This window comes from Lepidochelys kempii, chromosome 4 (assembly GCF_965140265.1).
Source record: "Lepidochelys kempii isolate rLepKem1 chromosome 4, rLepKem1.hap2, whole genome shotgun sequence".
Lineage (NCBI taxonomy): Eukaryota > Metazoa > Chordata > Testudines > Cheloniidae > Lepidochelys > Lepidochelys kempii.
Genome location: NC_133259.1, coordinates 39,354,804 through 39,373,787, shown reverse-complemented (window position 1 = coordinate 39,373,787; position 18,984 = coordinate 39,354,804). Strand labels below are relative to the sequence as shown.

The 18,984-nt window shown below is 38.7% G+C and overlaps 1 protein-coding gene across 1 annotated transcript in view; it reads left to right on the top strand.

The window, feature by feature from the left end:
* Positions 1-18,984, top strand: part of TNIP3 (TNFAIP3 interacting protein 3) — a 97,766-nt gene that overhangs the window by 16,525 nt on the left and 62,257 nt on the right. The window contains exon 2 of the mRNA XM_073341025.1: positions 12,741-12,826. Within this exon, the coding sequence (XP_073197126.1) occupies positions 12,805-12,826 (22 nt within the window). The 5' untranslated portion in view covers positions 12,741-12,804. The remainder of the gene's footprint in view (positions 1-12,740; positions 12,827-18,984) is intronic.

Genomic DNA, 18,984 nt, shown 5'->3' with positions numbered 1-18,984 from the left:
CAAATTGTGCTTACCTAGGGTGCCAGGACCCCATGGGAGTGAAGGGTCAAATCCTGACTTAAGCTGGGACTCAGGGTTCAAGCCCACACTGGATTCATGCTCTGGGAGTCCACCAAAAGTATTCCACAATCCCATGGGATGACTTCCTTTGTCCTCTGGACAGTCAGATTTTGTTGGGAACCAGGTTTCAACAATTCCTAACCTGGGCTTACAAATGAGTGTAGACACTCAAGTCCTAGGTTAACAAACCCAGGGTCTGCTAACTCAAGTTCTACTAACCCTGGACTTACATTGCTATGTAGACATACCATTAGGTAGCTGGCAGTAGTTGGTTCTGTAGCCTGCAATGTGCAGGAGGTCAGACTAGATGATCACAATGGTCCCTTCTGACCTTAAAGACTATGAGAAGATGTATATTGCAAAAACGGTTTCTGCATATTTGTTCAGATTCCAAATGGTTGTTCAGTTCAGACATTTTGGTGGTGATTTAGCTGTGCTCTGCCAATATTTTCTAGCAGAAACTGGAATATTGATTCATTTCTAGTCATGGGGAAAAAATCCATTGTTCTAATAGGAACAGTAACTAAAATTTGTCAGCAATCCCCATTTCTTTACTTGCTAGCTGGACCTCCTTTCACACAAACACTCAGACACAGAGATGACATTCTGGCCTTGTTGAACTCAATGGCCAAACTCCCATTGATTTTTAGGGTCAGGATTTCATGCACTGTACATCTCAATTAAGTAATAAGGGGTCTAACTCAGAAGCATGTATGGGTAGCAACTGCTACTCTCAAGTTTGCAAACTAGTTTCCATCCTTGCACACTGTTTTCACAGGCACATAACTTTCCAAACTATTTGCCTTCCTTGCTTTGCATTTGTCTTAAAAATGAAGTTTATTTTTAATTAATCTTTTGTGAAGGCTTGAACACAATCCCTGTACCTATTTTAAAGTTAGGGAAGGAGAAACACATTTAGACTAGGTCCTTTGAGTCAGTCCGTTTTTTCATTATATGTTTTACACAGTGTTTAGACTAAAGCACCAGGTCCTCAAGGAACTATAGCAAAGAAATGATATGGGAAAATAATACATTCCGTATTGTAAAACCTGACCTTTTTATTTAAAGTGAATAACTCCTGAAATGACTGACTTTTGAAATGTTTAAGTCTGTTTATATAGGCCTTTCTAATTATAAAATAACACAATTATGGTCACTTGCAAATACAGGATTGAGCAGCTGTAAGGGTTTTTTTTTTGGGGGGGGAAGTGAGGAGGGTGAAAATCTTATTAGAACAGTGAGGCCAATAATAATCACACCATTAAAGATGGCAAAAATCTCCTCAAAGGTCAGGATAATTTATCCCATTTGGAACTAAATTTGTAAAAACTTGTTTGTGAGATTTTGGTGTCATCGAAACTGAAACCTGTGCCTGAAACAGGCTTAACCCTGAACCTCAACCTAATTCAGGGGTTACTATCTCCTAAACCCATCTCTAGTTAACAGCATGACTGTGCTACCTTTTATCAGCAGCTGAGAGACTTATTAACCAGCCCGTGTTCAGGGAGTTATATCCTAAAATGAATTACTATAACTGAAAAGAATATCACATCACTTCTTGTCAAGCGTAATGAACCTGTGCAATGGCTGCCTTTTCACACCCGTCTTCCCCTCAGAAATAAAGGAATAAATCAGCAGCTTTAAAGTGCCATTTATTCATCAGCGAGTGGGTGTTGTATATCCTTTTTGATAGAGACCATATGAATGATAGAATCTAGCTCTATCTCTTTAGAGAAACCAATAATGAGATGAAACCAAAGTAAAGTGCATTCTTAGAAATGGTTCGATGACCTATGTGGTCCTTACAGTAAATCGTACCACTTCTAGATTAATATTTGTGTTTATACCTTTATTGGGCTGATATAACTTTTCCACTGTGTAGGCTGTTGCTTTTCCCACAGAGCTCCCTCCGGCTGAGTAGGTGTATTATTGTGTCACTGTTCCATGGTACCCTGAAGAACGAGGGAATCCTCTGTGGTCTTTCATCAGCACTGCTTTCAAGTAGATTTACGTGGGTTGTATTTATATGAGAGAGATTAATATGTTCTCAGTGGGAGAATGACTTTAAGAAAGGGGTTTCCCTGAGCATGGGTGGATTCAATGTTGAGATATATATGTGTCTCCAAACCACTTACTTATCATTTGATTCAGAGAGTATTCTTGAGCCTTTGAGACTATAGCATTCTAACTTAGCAGCACCCAGAGGCAACTCGCATAAAGAATGGTGAGTAATCAGTGCTTTATTTTTAATCGTATACATGTCTAGCCTCCAAAAGAAATCAGTCAGATTTATCCCGTTTCCTTTCCCTCCCCTCCCCCACCCCAAAAGTCTCACTTTGTATTTAAAACTTTCAAGAAAATTTATAACTTTTTCGTTTCTTAGTAATTTGCAGATCACCTTTCTCCACACAGGGCTGCATAGCAAAAAGATATAGTTAGGTGTATTGCCAGCTAAAGCATTTATTCAATATCCACCAATATAAGATGCCACAATCTGTATAATGTATCCATTCTGTGTCCCAGCATATACTCCTTAACAGGGTAGAACTCTTATTGAAGTAAATGAGCTGGATGGTGCTCATGCTTCTGGCCCCTTTGGATTCAATTGTAAAAGTTCATTGACTTTAACAGCAGCAGAAACCATGTCTTTGTGTTTAACTATGGTCTACCATTACTATCAAGTGGGGCTTTTTATCCTTGTCTGCTGGTGTTTATGGCACTTGAGGATGTACCAGGACTTTGGGGCTCATTATTTCACTGCAGTGATAATGTTGAATTCATTTTATTCATCTTATTTAAAGATGTTATGCCTGGTGGTGGTAAGAAATGTACAATCAGGTTATGTACACCTCACCTCTGAATATGGGAACATTTCAGAGCCATAATGTCTTTAATTCACAGTGATACATACAGTGTTAGTAGTATAAACGCAACCAGCTGTGAGTAATGTTGAGTTACACTGTGTAGGGGGGAAAGGAAATAATCCACCAAATACTTTTTCTGACTGTTTTTCTTTTGAATAACTACTAATTTGATTAAATTGTTAAGTTGCCCCAGTTAATACAGTTTAAGTGCTACAGTATTTGTAATATTACCCCCGTTGACTCTGAGAACGAGTATTTCCTGATGTGAGGTGAAAATGCTTTTTGCATTAGGGTTAACGGTAGGAACTCCAGACCCAAGTAGCTCCATATTGTTAAAATTTAGTAATAGCCACCAAGACACCTGTGAGGGTTAACAGGCAAACAGGCTAGATGCAGTGGGTGGCAGACATTCCTCAAAGGTCATCCTTTCTCTTATTCCCAGACCTGGCTGCACCCTGGGGTCCTGATTAGTATGCAGCTTGGTTCTGGCAGAATTCAAATCTTTAGCAACAGTGGTCAAACATCATATATAATCCCGGTGTGTCTGTTTATATTCCTATATATACTTATATGGAAAGTAACAGTTTTCAATCTAGTTGAGAGAGATTTAAAATTGGAGCTCCTCCCTGCAGCCATGCAATAGGATCTGTGCTAAGCTTATCTCAAATGATCATATCAGCCATGCCCTCTGCCCCCTCCCACCCCGCCTGTCTGCAGTCTTGCCATTGCTTCCTCAGCCTACACTCAGATATCAAGGTGTTAAATATAGTGCACTAAAAACAAGTGAAAGAGAACTGAGTTCCTCATCAAACTCAGGCTCTTCAGCCTTGCCCTTAAGGCTCTGCACAGTGCTGAGCTTGTCTACATCTTACCCCTTATCTCCGACTGTACCCTCTTTTGTGCATTACTCTTTGCAAAGTATGCCCACCTTTTTTCTCCTCTCCCAAATCCAGTGTGTGTTTTGTTTTTTGTTTTACTTGCATCCCTCCCAGTCCCTATACCTGGAACAACCTCCTTTCCCCTCATGTGCTGAACAAACTCCTTATGCCCCAAGTGTCTGCTCCAAAACCCCTTGAAGTCAATGGGTTCCAAGTCCCCTCTAAAATCTTGCTCTATTTTTGACTAGCATTTCACCAGCCACTTCCCATTTCTGCTCTCTCCCATCACATCATGGCTCTTTTAATGTAGCTCTCCTTATAATTTGCAAAAGTAAAACCACCTTGTGCTAAAACGGCATCTACCAAACTTGACTGACCACCTTGCTTCTACATTGCTTCTCTTTCCCTTTCCACTGTCTGTCTTTTATTACTGACATTGTAAAGAGCTATGCTGCCCGTTGACCTTGTGGTGCTTTATAAATAATGAAGCACAAGTTGTTCATTGCATAACCTGAAGTTTACAAAGCACTAAACAGTTACTTCCTCCTTCCCTCCACCCCACCCTAAAAAAAAAAAAGCCCTAACGGTTTTTTATATGCTAATGAATATTAAATATAAAGTATCTTGGCAATGCCGTTGGAAAGATTGTTCTCACAGTACTAATCCAACTGGAAATACAGAATACGCTCAGAGTAAGGTCCAGTAGAATTCTAGGCAACATCACCAGAACTGGAATGTTTGTGGTTGCAAAAAAGAAACAGTTTGTATAGTCCTAAAATAGAGTGTGTATTCATGTTTTTAGAGGTTTATTGAACTTTATTAAACAAGTTAACCAAATTATGTGCTCGAACATTGTTCCAGCCTCATAAAAAACAGTATGAAATGCATGGGCCTAAAGTGCTGCTGGCTCAGCCCCCAAATCTGCACATCAGCATTGGCTTAATTAAAACATAGCATGCTCCAGTAAACAAGTGAGCTCTTGTAAAACTATCAAGCACATGAGAGGATTTTGCTACAATATATAAAATGGACTGATAAAATGATTGGTTTGGGGAGTCTCCTCAGGTCTAAGGGAAGGATTATTAGCAGACATGCATGCAATATTTGCAGAGAAAGGGGGAACTCATCTAAATTTGAGGATATTTGTAATTTGTTTCTAACTTAATGGGATCTCTGACTTCTGTTTTATTTTGGCTTCTGAATTTTAAAAAAGTTTCCTGTGACTGTTGTATTTTTATGGAGAGATGAAAAGTTGGGGTACTTATTTGAAGGTGAAAGGAAAGGGCTGGGTGCTCTTGTCAGAGGGGCATTGTAAGTGGGTTAGACAGCTTGGCGATACTTGTTTGTACCTTTTTTTCAGTCGAACCGAAAGTATAGGGCTGATACTTCTTGCACTGGACTCACATTTTAACCACACAAATTAAAGGCCTGAGGCTGCATTAGGATTCACTCATACAAAGCTCCATCCAAATATGGAATCCCACTCACTTCAATGGAGTTTTGCATGGGCACCGTGATCTGTGTGAGCAGATCCCTATGTGGGCCTGGAGCCTACATTTGGTGACACTTCTACTGTAACCCCTTGTTTATTTCTGAGGAAGAGGGTTTGTAATCACACATCTAGAAATAGTTGTTGTAAGTTTAAATTTGGCTCTCCAGGAGAGCCAGGCAAATAACTGATTTTTTTTTTTGATTTTTTTTCGTGGGGTGTGGGAGCTGTGGGAAAGAAAATTCAGATAACCTCAAATGACTTTTTATATTTTTTCCCCCACAGAACTGCAGAAGTGGAAAATAAATGTGATTTGGGTTGAACACATTTTGTTTGGTTTTTTAGTTTAATTTTTTTAATGAAAAATCATTTTGACCCAAACTTATGAAATGTTTCAGTCAACCTGAAACTGTATTTTTTCTGCCAAAAGAAGTTTTCCCTGAATAATTTCGCCCACCTCTACTCTTGAGAGCTCAGATGTGAAACAAATGAAAAACAAATCAGCTAAATTAATTCAATTTTTAAACTAATTATGTATGTGCCTAAAACTCCAGTTTGGTCCCCCCCCCTTTATTATAGTCTATTTCTAATGAGGTTCTTTGATTTTAAAATATAGTTACACCGATAATGCTACCTGGACAAAGTATATAACAGTATTAAGAGTAAATGCTGAATAAATGCAAGCTTTAAGTTCCATTATTAAACATTCCCAGACAACCTACTACTGGGCTTAAAGGCCCCAATCCTGCAAAGAAAACCATGCAGTGGCCTCCTTGTGTCCATCCAAACCCCAGTGCCTTCAGTGGGTTAGGATGCCCAGAAATCGTGTGAAAAATCGGGACAGGGAGTGCGATGTAATAGGTACCTATACAAGACACAGCCCCAATACGAGGACTGTCCCTATAAAATCAAGACATCTGGTTACCCTAGTGCAGTGCTACTCAAAGTGGTGGTCTGCGGACCAGTGCTGGTCCGCGAGCCATCGGCTGCCAGTCTGCATGCACATTGGAAAAAAAAATGCCAGTCCCCCACATCAGATAGCTTGAGAAGCACTGCCCTATGGGTATCTGTGCGAGTGTTGAGAGGATTAGTGCATTTCCTTTTGCTGGATTAGAATCAAAGGACTTGTATAGTACAAAACCGCAGCTTCTGCTCCTCATCCTATGTGCTATAATCCTTCCACACTATTCCATAGTGGGGACTGCAGGATTGGGGCTTTAATTAACCTTCTGTCTGGTGTCTAAACAAGTGGGTTTCTTTTCTGCATGGTCTGTTGAAAAGATTTGTGTCTCTCTAAACAGCTCATCTATTCGCTTTTAGATTCAAGTGCTCTGTGATTGCAGGATCTTCAAGGAGGGATTTTTGTATTTTGTTTTTTTTTCTTGTACATCTTTCAATGCACTGTTACCATAACAAATGATAAAGAATCATACTCTATATAAGATTAATAGTAAGATCAGTTAAATTTTATTCCAGTACCTTAACACCATTCGGGAAAAAGAAAAGGAGGACTTGTGGCACCTTAGAGACTAACAAATTTATTTGAGCATAAGCTTTTGTGAGCTACAGCTCACTTCACCTGTAGCTCACAAAAGTTTATGCTCAAATAAATTTGTTAGTCTCTAAGGTGCCACAAGTGCTCCTTTTCTTTTTGTGGATACAGACTAACACGGCTGCTACTCTTAAACCATACAGGAAGTGTATCAAATATCTTTTTACATGTATCAAGTTGGGTAACAAAATGTTCAGGTGTCTATAATCACTATTCACTTCTGAAAATCTTGACCTCAAGTTTTAAAATGTTAATCAAGGACTCTACATAATATAGCATTTTGAGCACTGGATCAGGAAGAAACAAAAGCAGATCCAGAAGAGTCCCAAGATTTGGTAGTTTGTGTGCATTTCGGTGTGATCTTTCTACTGCATTTAAATGACTATGCTGAGTCTTCAGTGAAGAGAGGCTGATATAAAAGCAGACAGACACTAATGGCTAGTTCAAGGCTAGTCTTGTAAAACACTTGTGGAAATATTACTGTGATGAAAAAGCCAAACCTGGAAATGACTTTCTAGATGGAAATAGATCACTGAAGTATTAGTCTTTAAAATATGACTTCCCCTGAAACATGACGGGGAAAGAGTCTTGAAGGCTTTATTTCCCCATCAATTAGTTTCGGTATGTGTAGCTTAGAACTTTTTTCTCACAATACGCTCTACTCTATTGCTTTTATATTTTGATCACATTTACAGTAACAGCCTATCTCTTCCTCCCTCTCCTCCAACTCCTCCCACAGAACACCCACACACCACTTACACTTACCATGACCTACAGGCTTGTTTACCAATGGCATTCGTGACTACAAGAGTTCCACTAAGTTTGGGGCTGTGTTGTAATATGTGTACTACTTAGACATGTGTCTCTCTTATCTCATCATTATATGAATCTGTGTTGTTTAACACCTGTGTCTAGGCTGAAAAATGTGTGACACTGAATAGCTTCTTTCTGAGTTAATACATTTTGCATAATTTGGTAACCTTATATTCAAGTTTCACTCACTCACATATTTTCTCCCTAAAAAAAGCCACAATGTCCCTTCTATTACCCCGTGCTTTTTCTCAGTTTTGTTGGTCAAACATGATGGTAATTTCATATTAACTTCCTTAACTTGGTAACTGAGTTAAACAGCTAGGTGACTGAGAGGAAGAGTACAGTTTCTCCTGTCTTTTTTTGCAATGGTGGGTTGCCTGATCTTTACAATAACAACTACCTGTTTAATGATGAGAATACATAGTTTAAGGCAGTGGCTCTCAAACTGCTATAAACTGTAAACCTCTGGTGATCTGCAGAATAAAACATTTGGGAAAAGAAATGGTTTGAGGGTGTTTGGGTAGAATGTGTCCTATGAGAGAATCTCTATCGTCACATGGTATGTAGTTTGGAAAAGCTGGAGTATCGTTGATCTATCGTTGCATTTTATGTTAACTCTAGCATTAATAAATTAGTCTGGAAACATCTGCTTTAAAAAAGAAAAAACCTCCCTGTCTTAATAATGTGACGTATCACCCCTTGTGTCGCTGCTGGTACAGACACTTACTGCAAGCATTATATTTCTGTAACCTTTCTATTGGGGATCAGACTCTTCTGGTAGGCTAGATTCAGTGTGGTATCCAGAGTCCCTTGTTAAAATTTGTTTGCCTTGAGCCCCCACCAAGAGCTGTACTCAAACTAAGCCCATTTAAATCGAAGTGGCCCCTCAATATTTTTCCCCTCACAAACATGTGCAGGGGTCTTGGTAACCTAGGGTCATAGCCAAATTGATTTAGAAACCAGAATAAGTTGCCTGTTGGTTAGAGCCCACCCACTCCAAACTGGGCATCTCAGGAGAAGCCTCACTAATTGCATTCACAAATACAGTCCCATCCCAACTCAGTCAGTAGGCAATTTATGCCTACTAAATTCTAGATCAGAGTGGCCCACTCTCCCCGCACTGAATAACCCCCATGAATTCTCACACACGCACATTCTTTCACATATCCATAGTTACACAGCACATTTAATGGAGTATATGAGTTTGGAATATGGGGAAACCTCAAATGGTATAGCTCTCAGCACCTTTTGAAACTCTTCTAAGTTGTATGCAAGTTATATCTGTCAGCAGATAGGGAGCACCCTCTGTTTTCCCTTTTTGCCCACAGGAGAAGCCATAAAGCAGCATATGCAAATTCATTCCCCCCACAATTATCTCATTTACCTACAGAGAGAGAGAGACAAAGAGCTTCTATTCCCATAAGCCTGAAAGCCCTGTGGCTTTCATTTCTGTATGATTACCTGTTTCTGTTCTTGTGACTTTTATGTGTATGCAGTAGGGGCAAATGCATACAAATGCAGGATTTGCATTAGAAAGATGCACATACATAGAAATTTGGTGGCGGAAAGAGTAAGAAGGAAGAACTAACATTTCTGATCTTCTAAAATTGCACTGCACATTCCTAATCCAATTTCTAGATTTTACCACTATGGCACACTAAACAATACCATTTTTAATGGATTGTTGCAGAGCAGTATTTTGTCTGAAGGAAATAAAATGAAAACTTCATAGGAATTAATTTACATAATATAGAAACTTGCTAACAATATAAGAACTTTTCTGGGCTTCTTAACTTGATGAATACAGGGCTGGCTAGTGTCATTCAACTTTCTGAATGACAATTTATTAGAGATGGTCAAATTTTGTCAGTATCTTTTCAATGCAAAATGCCTCTTTAACCAAAATGAAATCTTTTGAGAAAAATTCTCATGTTTGGTCAATTTTCTAGCTTTTTCAATAATTAAAACAAGGAAAAACTGTTTTTTTTTTTCTGAAAACATCTTTCAAAAACTGAAATATTTTTGGTCATTTATTGGAAAAATAGATTTTTTTTGTATGTGAGAAATTCTGGAAAAAATTGAAAAATGCTAATTTATGGGAATTTTTTTCTTTTAACTGGCTCTACACTTTATAAATATGTGTCAAATTCATCATTGTAACTCTATTGTTGTCTTTAAAAGCCCTGGAAATAGCGAGACACTTTCTGTAACTCTCAGTAGTTTTCTACCTGAACATTACAAACCCATATCCTTCAGAGACTCCATGACTTTTTTTTTATTTAAAGTAGCTGATTTCTCCAGTATCTTAAGTTTAATTTTCACAATTAATAATGAAAAGCCCTGTAAATAAATGATATTGTGCTGTAAAAATCAGTTATTACTAGAAAAATATTAGTACCGTGCACAAATACCATAAACATATTTGTCATAATTGGCTTAATCATTTAGATTCGAACTTAGCACTCTGTTGGGCTGTTTGTGTGAATGAGACTCAATGTGGCAATTTCCTTGAAATGATGACTTAAAATAGCTTCTCACTTGCTGTATCCAGAAACTGAAGATCTGAAAAATAAGGCTGCCAGTGCTACTCTCTACAACATCCCCCGATACCGAAGAGTTGAAGTTGGTTTAACGTTTACCTCCTTCCAGAATGCCCTCCACATGTGTGGCTTTGGTGCACTCACCAATGTGTAATGTAGAACACATCTCTCATACACATCATTCTGAATTTGGCTCACTGAGTCTGTGAAACAGCTAACAGACATGTATAAAAAGGTGTCAAACTTTATTTCCCAGTTCCTCAGTATCTAGAGTACATCCACTTTGACTCCTTTACACGTCAATAAGTAAATGTAATGAGGTTGAATGAATTTAACAGGTACCATCTATATTTGGCCCATTATGTCTAGATATTTTGACACATGCCATAATACACAACATGGCAGTAGTCTCAGCTCAACATGCCATACCTAGGTCCAGCAGGATGAATTAGAGTTGGAGTGGCAATCTGAACTCTGGATTTTCTTTCCTTGAACCACTAAGGCCAAGTTTCTTTAATTTCGTGGATTTTTGTTTTTGTTACATCTGGGTCCAAATTTTCAATCTTGATATCTAAAATTAGGCACCTTAACCTAAATTCAGGCACCTACTTAAGTGGCCTAATTTTCAGAGATACTGAGCACCCACAGCTCCCATTGAAGTCAAACTACTACAACTTTAAGCATTTCAACACATTTTTGTTACAATTAAAGACATTTGTAAAACTCGGGGAAGCTGGAATCAAGTTTCACCTGAAACTGAATTGCCATTCTTTTCTAATGGGATGCTTGTAATTAGTGATTACCAGATGCATTTAAAATGTGTGAAGTGCCTGAGGATATGGGAATTTAAGGGAAAAAAAGCCGAACACCTCAGATCTTACCCTGGTAACCTTTTATTTTAAGATTTTTGTGTGCACAGGTGTCTATTAAATGTTTTGCTGTGGTTTGAATTTGTTGATGTTACTAATACATATAGTTACCGCTAATTAAAAACTCATTTGGTTTCTAACAATCTTTTTTTGGTCGTGATGACTTCCCACTTTATTTCATTGTTCACACTGTTATCCTTCCATTTGATATTCTGAAATCACATAAGTCACAATAGGTAGGTGGAGATAAAGCTAGTGTTCTAAGAGCAGCAATTACAGTGATGCAATTGTTCTCCAGTAGTTAGATCAAAGTAGTGAGAATGAGGATTTCTGGGTTTCATTCCTGGATGAACCAGTGACTCCCCACAGGGCATGGAACCTGAGCCAACACACAATGCCATCAATAGAAAGAATCTCATGAATTTCAATGGGCATGGGATCAGGCTCTTAACAGTTTAGTGTCTTAGTTTCCCCATGTGTGTAATGGGAATAATACTTCATACGGGTGTTGTGAGACTTAATAAATGTATGTTTGTTGAGGTTTTTTTAGTTCTTTGGCTGCATCTATTTAAATGTAATTTTCCCCCCAGGTAGTAGTGGTTGTTGTTCTTGATGGAATCTTTGCTTGAGAAGGTTTTTCTTGGGTTCCACTCCATTTAGTTTCTTTTTTTCTGCTTTTGCACATTGGAGACACACAGCCATATGGTGGCTGACCCATACGCAGGGAAAGGGAAGAGTATAAGGAGGCTGCCCCATCCTTGTATCTCCTACACATCTCCTGTTGGAACTGCACTTGTTCAGCACCAGTGAAGGCAGGAACTGTCGACTCTCTCTATCCTGTGATTGCCCAACTCCTCTCCTCTGAGCCACCTTGCCCAGACATGCAACCCCTATTCATTTAGAAGCCTGAGGGGAGCAGACTTGGTCCTTGAGAAAGAATCTCTCACAAGCCACTCTTCCACTCCTGCCACCATCCTGCATTCAGAGTTCTGTCACAAGGAACAATTCCTATAGAATATAATAGAAAATAGTTTTTGAACTATGCTATGGAATTTACTAGGGATTTCTAGTCCTGAAACAGAATTCTGTAGAATGGTTCAATAAACCTATAGACTGTCATTCTGTGTAAACTTCTGTAGTACTTTTTTAGAGTAACTCTGTCAAACATTACTGCATTTCTAGAGACCCTTAATGAGTGATTTAGGTCATAGTTTGATGTTCTAAATTACTTCCACTTGTCTTATTAAAGAATACAAATAATCTCCAAATATATCTTCAGTGTGTCAAATTCAGTTCTCCTGCTCAGGGCACAAACACTGCTTTGTGCTTGGACTCAGCTCTAAACACATGAGATAATATTTGGATCCTTGAGGGAGGCCTGGGATTGCTGGAGCTCTGCTACTGCCCCCTCTCACCACCAAATCTGGTGCTATTTATGGCGCGGGGAGTTGGGGGTGGGGCATGGGTTGGAGGTAGTGTCATCCTTATGTCTCTGCATAGAATATCTGTATTTAGGGTCCACATTTCTGCATAAACTATGGTGGTCTTACAGTCCACCAGCCAGCTGCAGCTAATGATAGAGGAAAAGGAGCCAAGATAGAGAACCAAGTGCTGAAAAGTATCTTTCCAACTGTTCTTTTCCTCAGTGTAACTTTTTTCCTTCCATTTCTGACAGATTCATTGTGGACTGCTCAAAAAGAAGAGGGAAGATGCAGAGAATGCTCTAGAGCTGTGCACCAATGAATCTGCTGAGAATGAAAGGTATTAATTAATTCATCACAGAAAATTTCTCCTTTTTAAGGCAGCAGACACATTCTGTAAATACTGAAAACTTACTTATAAACAGCACTTTCCATGCCATAGAACTGAACACCACTCTTTCTCTGGTTGTTCAATCAAAATTTTGTATGCTAATCTGTGTTCCCCAAAGTTGGAATTTATCCATCTCCATAGCTCTCATTCCTAACTTCCAGCCATCCCTCAGAAAAACCATATCTGCAAATTTGATCAACAGAAATAGGTTAAATTGCTGAGGTTACATATAGACCTTGCTCACACTAGAGGGAAAGATTTATAACTGACTGCAATTGCAGCTCTACTAATGGCAGAGCTTATAGTGCAGGTTGGACTCAAGTATTTCCCTCCTCCCCTCCCCCATCTGACTCTGCTCGGTGTAAAACAGGGTGAGTAGCGGCTCCTAAAGTTCCTAGATTTGCCAGTACAGCTATAAAGTGCCATAAAGAACCATGCTGCATGTTCCAGTGATTCCTGTAATACCTAATCAACATGTTAAACTTTTGACAAATGTATCTCTCTAGCTAGAGGTTAACAAATTAAAAGTGGCTTTAAAAAGAACCGAGTATGCTATCTTTGTCGGAGAGAGAATGCAAGGAGACAACACTCAAAAGCTAATTGTTGGTTGGATTTCTGAGAAGATTTAAAAAAAAAATAAAAAGGCATTTTTCTCCTTAGTGACTTTAATCCTTGTGAATTGCTGGGTTGGATATCCCTGGAAATGGGAGTTCGCTGTTTATCCAAAATGTAGCTACAGCACGGGCAGCCAAATTCCAAGCTTGCCCATATCTTCCTGCTAATGTAGCTCAACTGTGACCTGGAAGAACTACTTCTATGGATCTGAAAGGAGTTCAACTTCCATGACATATGCTGATGATGGCACTCCTTTTGAGACAAGAAGCCAGTTAATGGCCGTATGTGGTGGTGGTCCTGTGATGTGAAATCCTGACCAACAAGATTCCAACTTGTCTTGTGCAGGCACTGAAATATAATAACTTGACCAGCCACTACTGAGCTGGATTTGAATTGGTAGCATAAGGTGAAAGAGTGTATTGCATTGCCAAACTTCCCTTTACCAACCACTCTAAATTTCCTAGACTAACTCTAAATTGTCTCTTCTTTGTTGTATTTTATTTATATTAGAGATGGCTAAATCTGAACTTGTCTGGTTCATATGGGAAAAACAGACCAAGACATTTTGGGCTAGATCATTCGTTGGTGTAAAGCAGCATAATCACACTTACTTCCATGGAGCTACACCAATTTACACTAGCTGAGGTGCTGGAGCACTGTTCAGAAGGCACCAATAAGGGTTAAAGCTGGTAATAAATCTAAATATGGTCTTGGAGTGACCTAACATGTAAAAGGGAGAATAAATATTCATTGTGTGTTTCTTATTTCATTTATTATGCTAATTCAGAAAAAGAGAGAATGCCAACTGGCGTTATCAAGTTGAAAAAAGAAAGCTGTCAACTCCCAGTTGGGTGCTTTCAGAATTATGCAGGCAATTAATTTAAACGTTCAGACAGTTGAGCACAGGTAGAGCGGCAATTTTAAGAGCAGTTGGGTAGTGTCTGAGCATTTTTGAGGCTTTCAGAATGCTATTTTTGTGCTTTCAAACATAGATTTCTAGCCTATCAGAAAGCGATTTTATATTCTTACTGTATTGTACTATGGACTCCTCCTTTCCTTGTCCCACATAACCATTTCATTTCTTTCCCTTGATTCTTCCTGCTTGGGTGGCATATAAGAAGAGATCACACTTTGTGCATTCCTTGCCCATCAGGATTAATTATAAAGATCCAGCCATACTTCTTCTGATGGCTGGTAAGACTGCTGAAATGCAAGTACCAAAGTTGATCTTTTGATAGGAATGTGTATACATATATATGTGTGTGAGCACATGCTCACGCGCGCTCTCTCTCTCTCTCTCGGGCCATCGCAGCCCCACCCAGCAGTGAGAACACAACATCTTCTAGAAAGATGCCGAGTGAAATGACAGGTTATTCCACCTATGTTTTCAGCTACCCTACTGATAATAGAGTGTTCAGGAGTTACTCCTGTGGCTGTGATGTCCGAGAGAATACCTATGTTTTACTGGTGCAAATTGGTTTCTGCAAATGGGTCAATCGTGCCACACTTGTTTGAAAAGGAAGTAATTCTTGGTCTGCTTTGAATTTCTGTATCTCTTTTACTGTCTCCGGTTTCACTTCCATTTTCACGGTCTCCTGCCCCCTCCCCTCTCATTAGCTTTCTGCATTTGGATTTTTAAGGAGCCCATAATTTGCCGATTCCGAAACTTGCATGCTGTTTGAGGGTTCCATTTGGTTGAGCTTTCCGGTCAACTGAGTAATCATTGATTTGCATGGCAAAATGTCGACCCTCTTTCAACCACTAATCAACATGCAGATAAAAAATTGCTGAGTCATGGTTCTGGGTGAGTGTTCACTTTTTCCCATATGGGTAGCGTTCATAATTCTCGCTCTGACTGTTCCAAAGTCCAGTGTGGTTCACTGGATCCAGTCTCATTCTTGCTCAACAGGAATGTTGGATCAGGCTCTTTCTGCGTTATTCAGGCAACTATGTCAAGCAAACAAAGGAGACATTTTATTGTCCTATCTGCAGGTGATATGATATAGAGGTAGGCAGGAGCTATATGTCACTACAGAGATTCAAGAGAAAAGGAACCCTGAGAAAAGGGAAAAGCAGAACATAATGGGGCCAAGCCCCTTAGCACTTGACATGTATTGGCAGTAGTCTTTTTTCCTCTTCTTTCACACATATGCTATAAGGCTAATGTAAGGACTGTATGTGATATTGTATATTTCTAAATGCCACCAGGCTGATAGGCTTACTCAAGCAAAATGCAATGGATTATAGGTGTGGCTTCAGTTAATTATTGGGATCTTTTTAGATGTGTTTCTATCAAGAACATGCATCTCTCATTGTTATGATTTGTACAATTCTGAAAATTAAGCAAACGTATTAAAGAGCAATTGTTTCTGTTCACGTTAGCAGCACACTGCTTCTCCAGATGTGGCATTTGACAGCCAAACAGCTGCTGGCTATTAAATGTGCCTTAAAAGCTCCACTCCTTTGTCATAAAGGGAACAGAAATATAGTGACATTTATGGGGTGACAGGCAGATGTTTTGGCTGGAACAATATAGAGCGAAAGTTGAAGTGATTTCTCTATTAGTCTCAATACACACACATTTTAACCCCCATCATCTACTTTGCACTGTGAAGCCCTCTTCTCAAGAAGGAAAAAGGATTATTTCAAAACATTTTACCTAGAGACCTTAGGCATCCAAGTTGAAAGACTCTGCATTTGTTTGGATGTCATTTTTGAATGGATCTTACTTAACTTCTGTGAATTTAGGCTGGATCTTCCAGCAATGTTTTCAAAACAACTGTGGTAAATTTCTATTGTTTTTCTTTGTACTTCTGAATTTGCAAAGCTTAATGAAGTAAAGTGAATTACGTTGGAAGTCATTTACAATATTTATTCTTTTCAAATGAAAAATATTGGGGGTGAAAAAGGGTTATTTTTTTTTATGTCAAACTATAGATTTAATCTACCAGATAGGCTGGTTATTTATGTGTAATAGAGTGTATTGCATAGACATATGTACGGTAGAACAGACGTGAATTAGTGGAGTTGAAGTTCAAAACATTCAACCAAGAATCTCATGAGGGCCAAATACCCATGTGCTGTAATCTTGTACAGCTTCATTGACTTCACTGGAGCTGCACTCTAGAAGAGCTGCACAGCTCAGGATCTGGCCACTGATATTAATTAAAACTATCAGAACCTCTTAAGGCTGCAAAATTAGACTGGAAATTCATGCAAAAACAGGTTTTCTTGCAAGATTCCTGGTTCTTCCTGCTTTCAGTTGGGTTGGAAATTCCCCATGTAAAGCCTTTGTCATGGTATTTTGTCAGTTTCACATCTGGTCTTGGTTGGATCAACCTGTAATACAAAGGTCCTAATATCAGAGAGTGAAATCAAAGGTTTTGTAGAAATTAAATAGTATTATATCAGATTCCTGTAGAACCCTATGGAATTTAAGAGAATAATATAGTTTCTTCTACAGAATTAAATAGAGGATATTGCTTTTGTATATATTTTTTTAAACAACATGTAGCATTTAATCACCACTACAAATTTATTCCTGCTGCAGATAGGGTTAAAAGTTCTGGAGAAAGATCCTATTCTCTATCAAATTATATAGATAGAAGGGAATGAAGCATAAGGGAATGAAGCACTGAGGCACATAGAGTGATAAATAATAGCAGGAAATGTTAACTAACCTTTTCAAATATATAAAATGGTTTGTTTTGGGATGTGGCAGTTTTCATTTTATCTGAGACACTGCATCCATCCCTAATACAATACATAAATCTATTTCTTTATATGGCTCTTTCCTCCACAGAAGATGTAGCCAAGCAGGATTCTCATGTCCAAAATGGCCACCCATGGGGAAGAAGCATGTGATTTAACCCCTAGACTCTTGGATTCATTTCCATTCAGAATATGGCTCTGTGCTGGGATCTGGCTGTAAATCCTCTCTATAAAGCCCCTTGTTTACAATTGCTTATGGTGTATTTCATAGTTTCAGTAATCATACCTATGACACAAGCATGGTTGACATGTTAAAATTACACTGAATAGCATCATGTGCATTAGAGATAAAATTAATCATTTAGAGACAGTTAATGCACTGAGAAACATAGAGAACAGCCCCCAAAGACCTGTGACTATGTTAATTTCTCTGAGTCCCATATTCCACTTACATAGAAAACCACTTACAGGGAGCCAAGAGCTGGCAAATGGTGTGCCAGGATGGCCAAGAGGAAGAAGCAGTGTGCCCTCCCATCTCATAATCACATAACCCCAGACTTCAATGGAGCTATGACCATTTTCAATTATAGATGACCTGCCCCCGGTCTCTGTTTCCTTCCAATGTTCAGCAGAAGCTTGGTTGTGAAGTTGTCCTTGAGACTTTACTGCTAGTTTCAGAGTTTCCATGTCTCGTATGTCCATTCTGGCTTTCCTCACAGGCACAGGATTTGCCCGATAGCACCAATCCTGCCACAAGGTGATTTCACACTAGCTTGCTAGTTGTTTGTCCAGAACTCTCTCTTTATAAAATTCAGCTTGCTTTATTGGATACAGTAGTGGCACTCCAGAATAACCATATGAAGAGGAAGCAATGTGCTGTGTAACTAAAGTAAGCTTTAGTTAATCCTGGCTCATTGATTTGCACAGCTGTTTATAAAAGAAAAGAGGGACTGGATGTCATTACATTCTGTCTCCAAGTTAGAACAACATAATTTAATTGGAAAAATTGGCAAAGATTAGGCAAAAATGTGTAAATAAAGAGCATCAAAGGGCCATTTAACCCTATAGTTTCTTAACAGTTTGGGTGTTAAAGCCAAGTGCTTAGAGAAAAATGTGAAAATAATTTTTTGAAGAAGCCTATCTGCAGTTGACATTTTTACAACTTGACCATACATGAACATATGGGAGAAAGTGATATGATCTTTATCCAGGCACGTAGTTAACCATTAGAATTGAAAAGAACAAATGACGTGGCTACATGCAGCAGTGAATGTAGAGACACAAGCAGTTTTCTTGATATTAAGGATGATATGACTGAGTCAGAATTACTCTGATAGCTAGCTTTAAGTTCTCAAATGTATTCTTTTTAGATGTAAGATGCGAATGAAATTTTTGTCCTCAACCGGGTACAGCTCTGGATAAATGGCTAACTTCTTTTCCACGTTTGTACGTGTGTGTGTGTGATTAGTTTTGTTTTGTTATTTATTTCCACAATAAAAAAGCATTTAAAATGCTAGGCACAATTCAAAGTCTTTCCCTTATGCAGGTGGGAGGGGAGATTGATTGAGCTTTCTTCATCCTGATGGTTCCCTAAGCCCCATACTGTCTCTGGGCTGCTACATGTATTTGTCCCTTCACAGTACACCTGGAAAAAGTTAAGAAATGTCTTTTTTTTTTTTTCCCCCATTTTGGTGAGGGAAAATACTCAATTTTGCTTCAAACCAAACCGATCTTTTTTGTTCTATTTTTCTTGTTCAGCCTCCAAACTGAAAAATGAATTA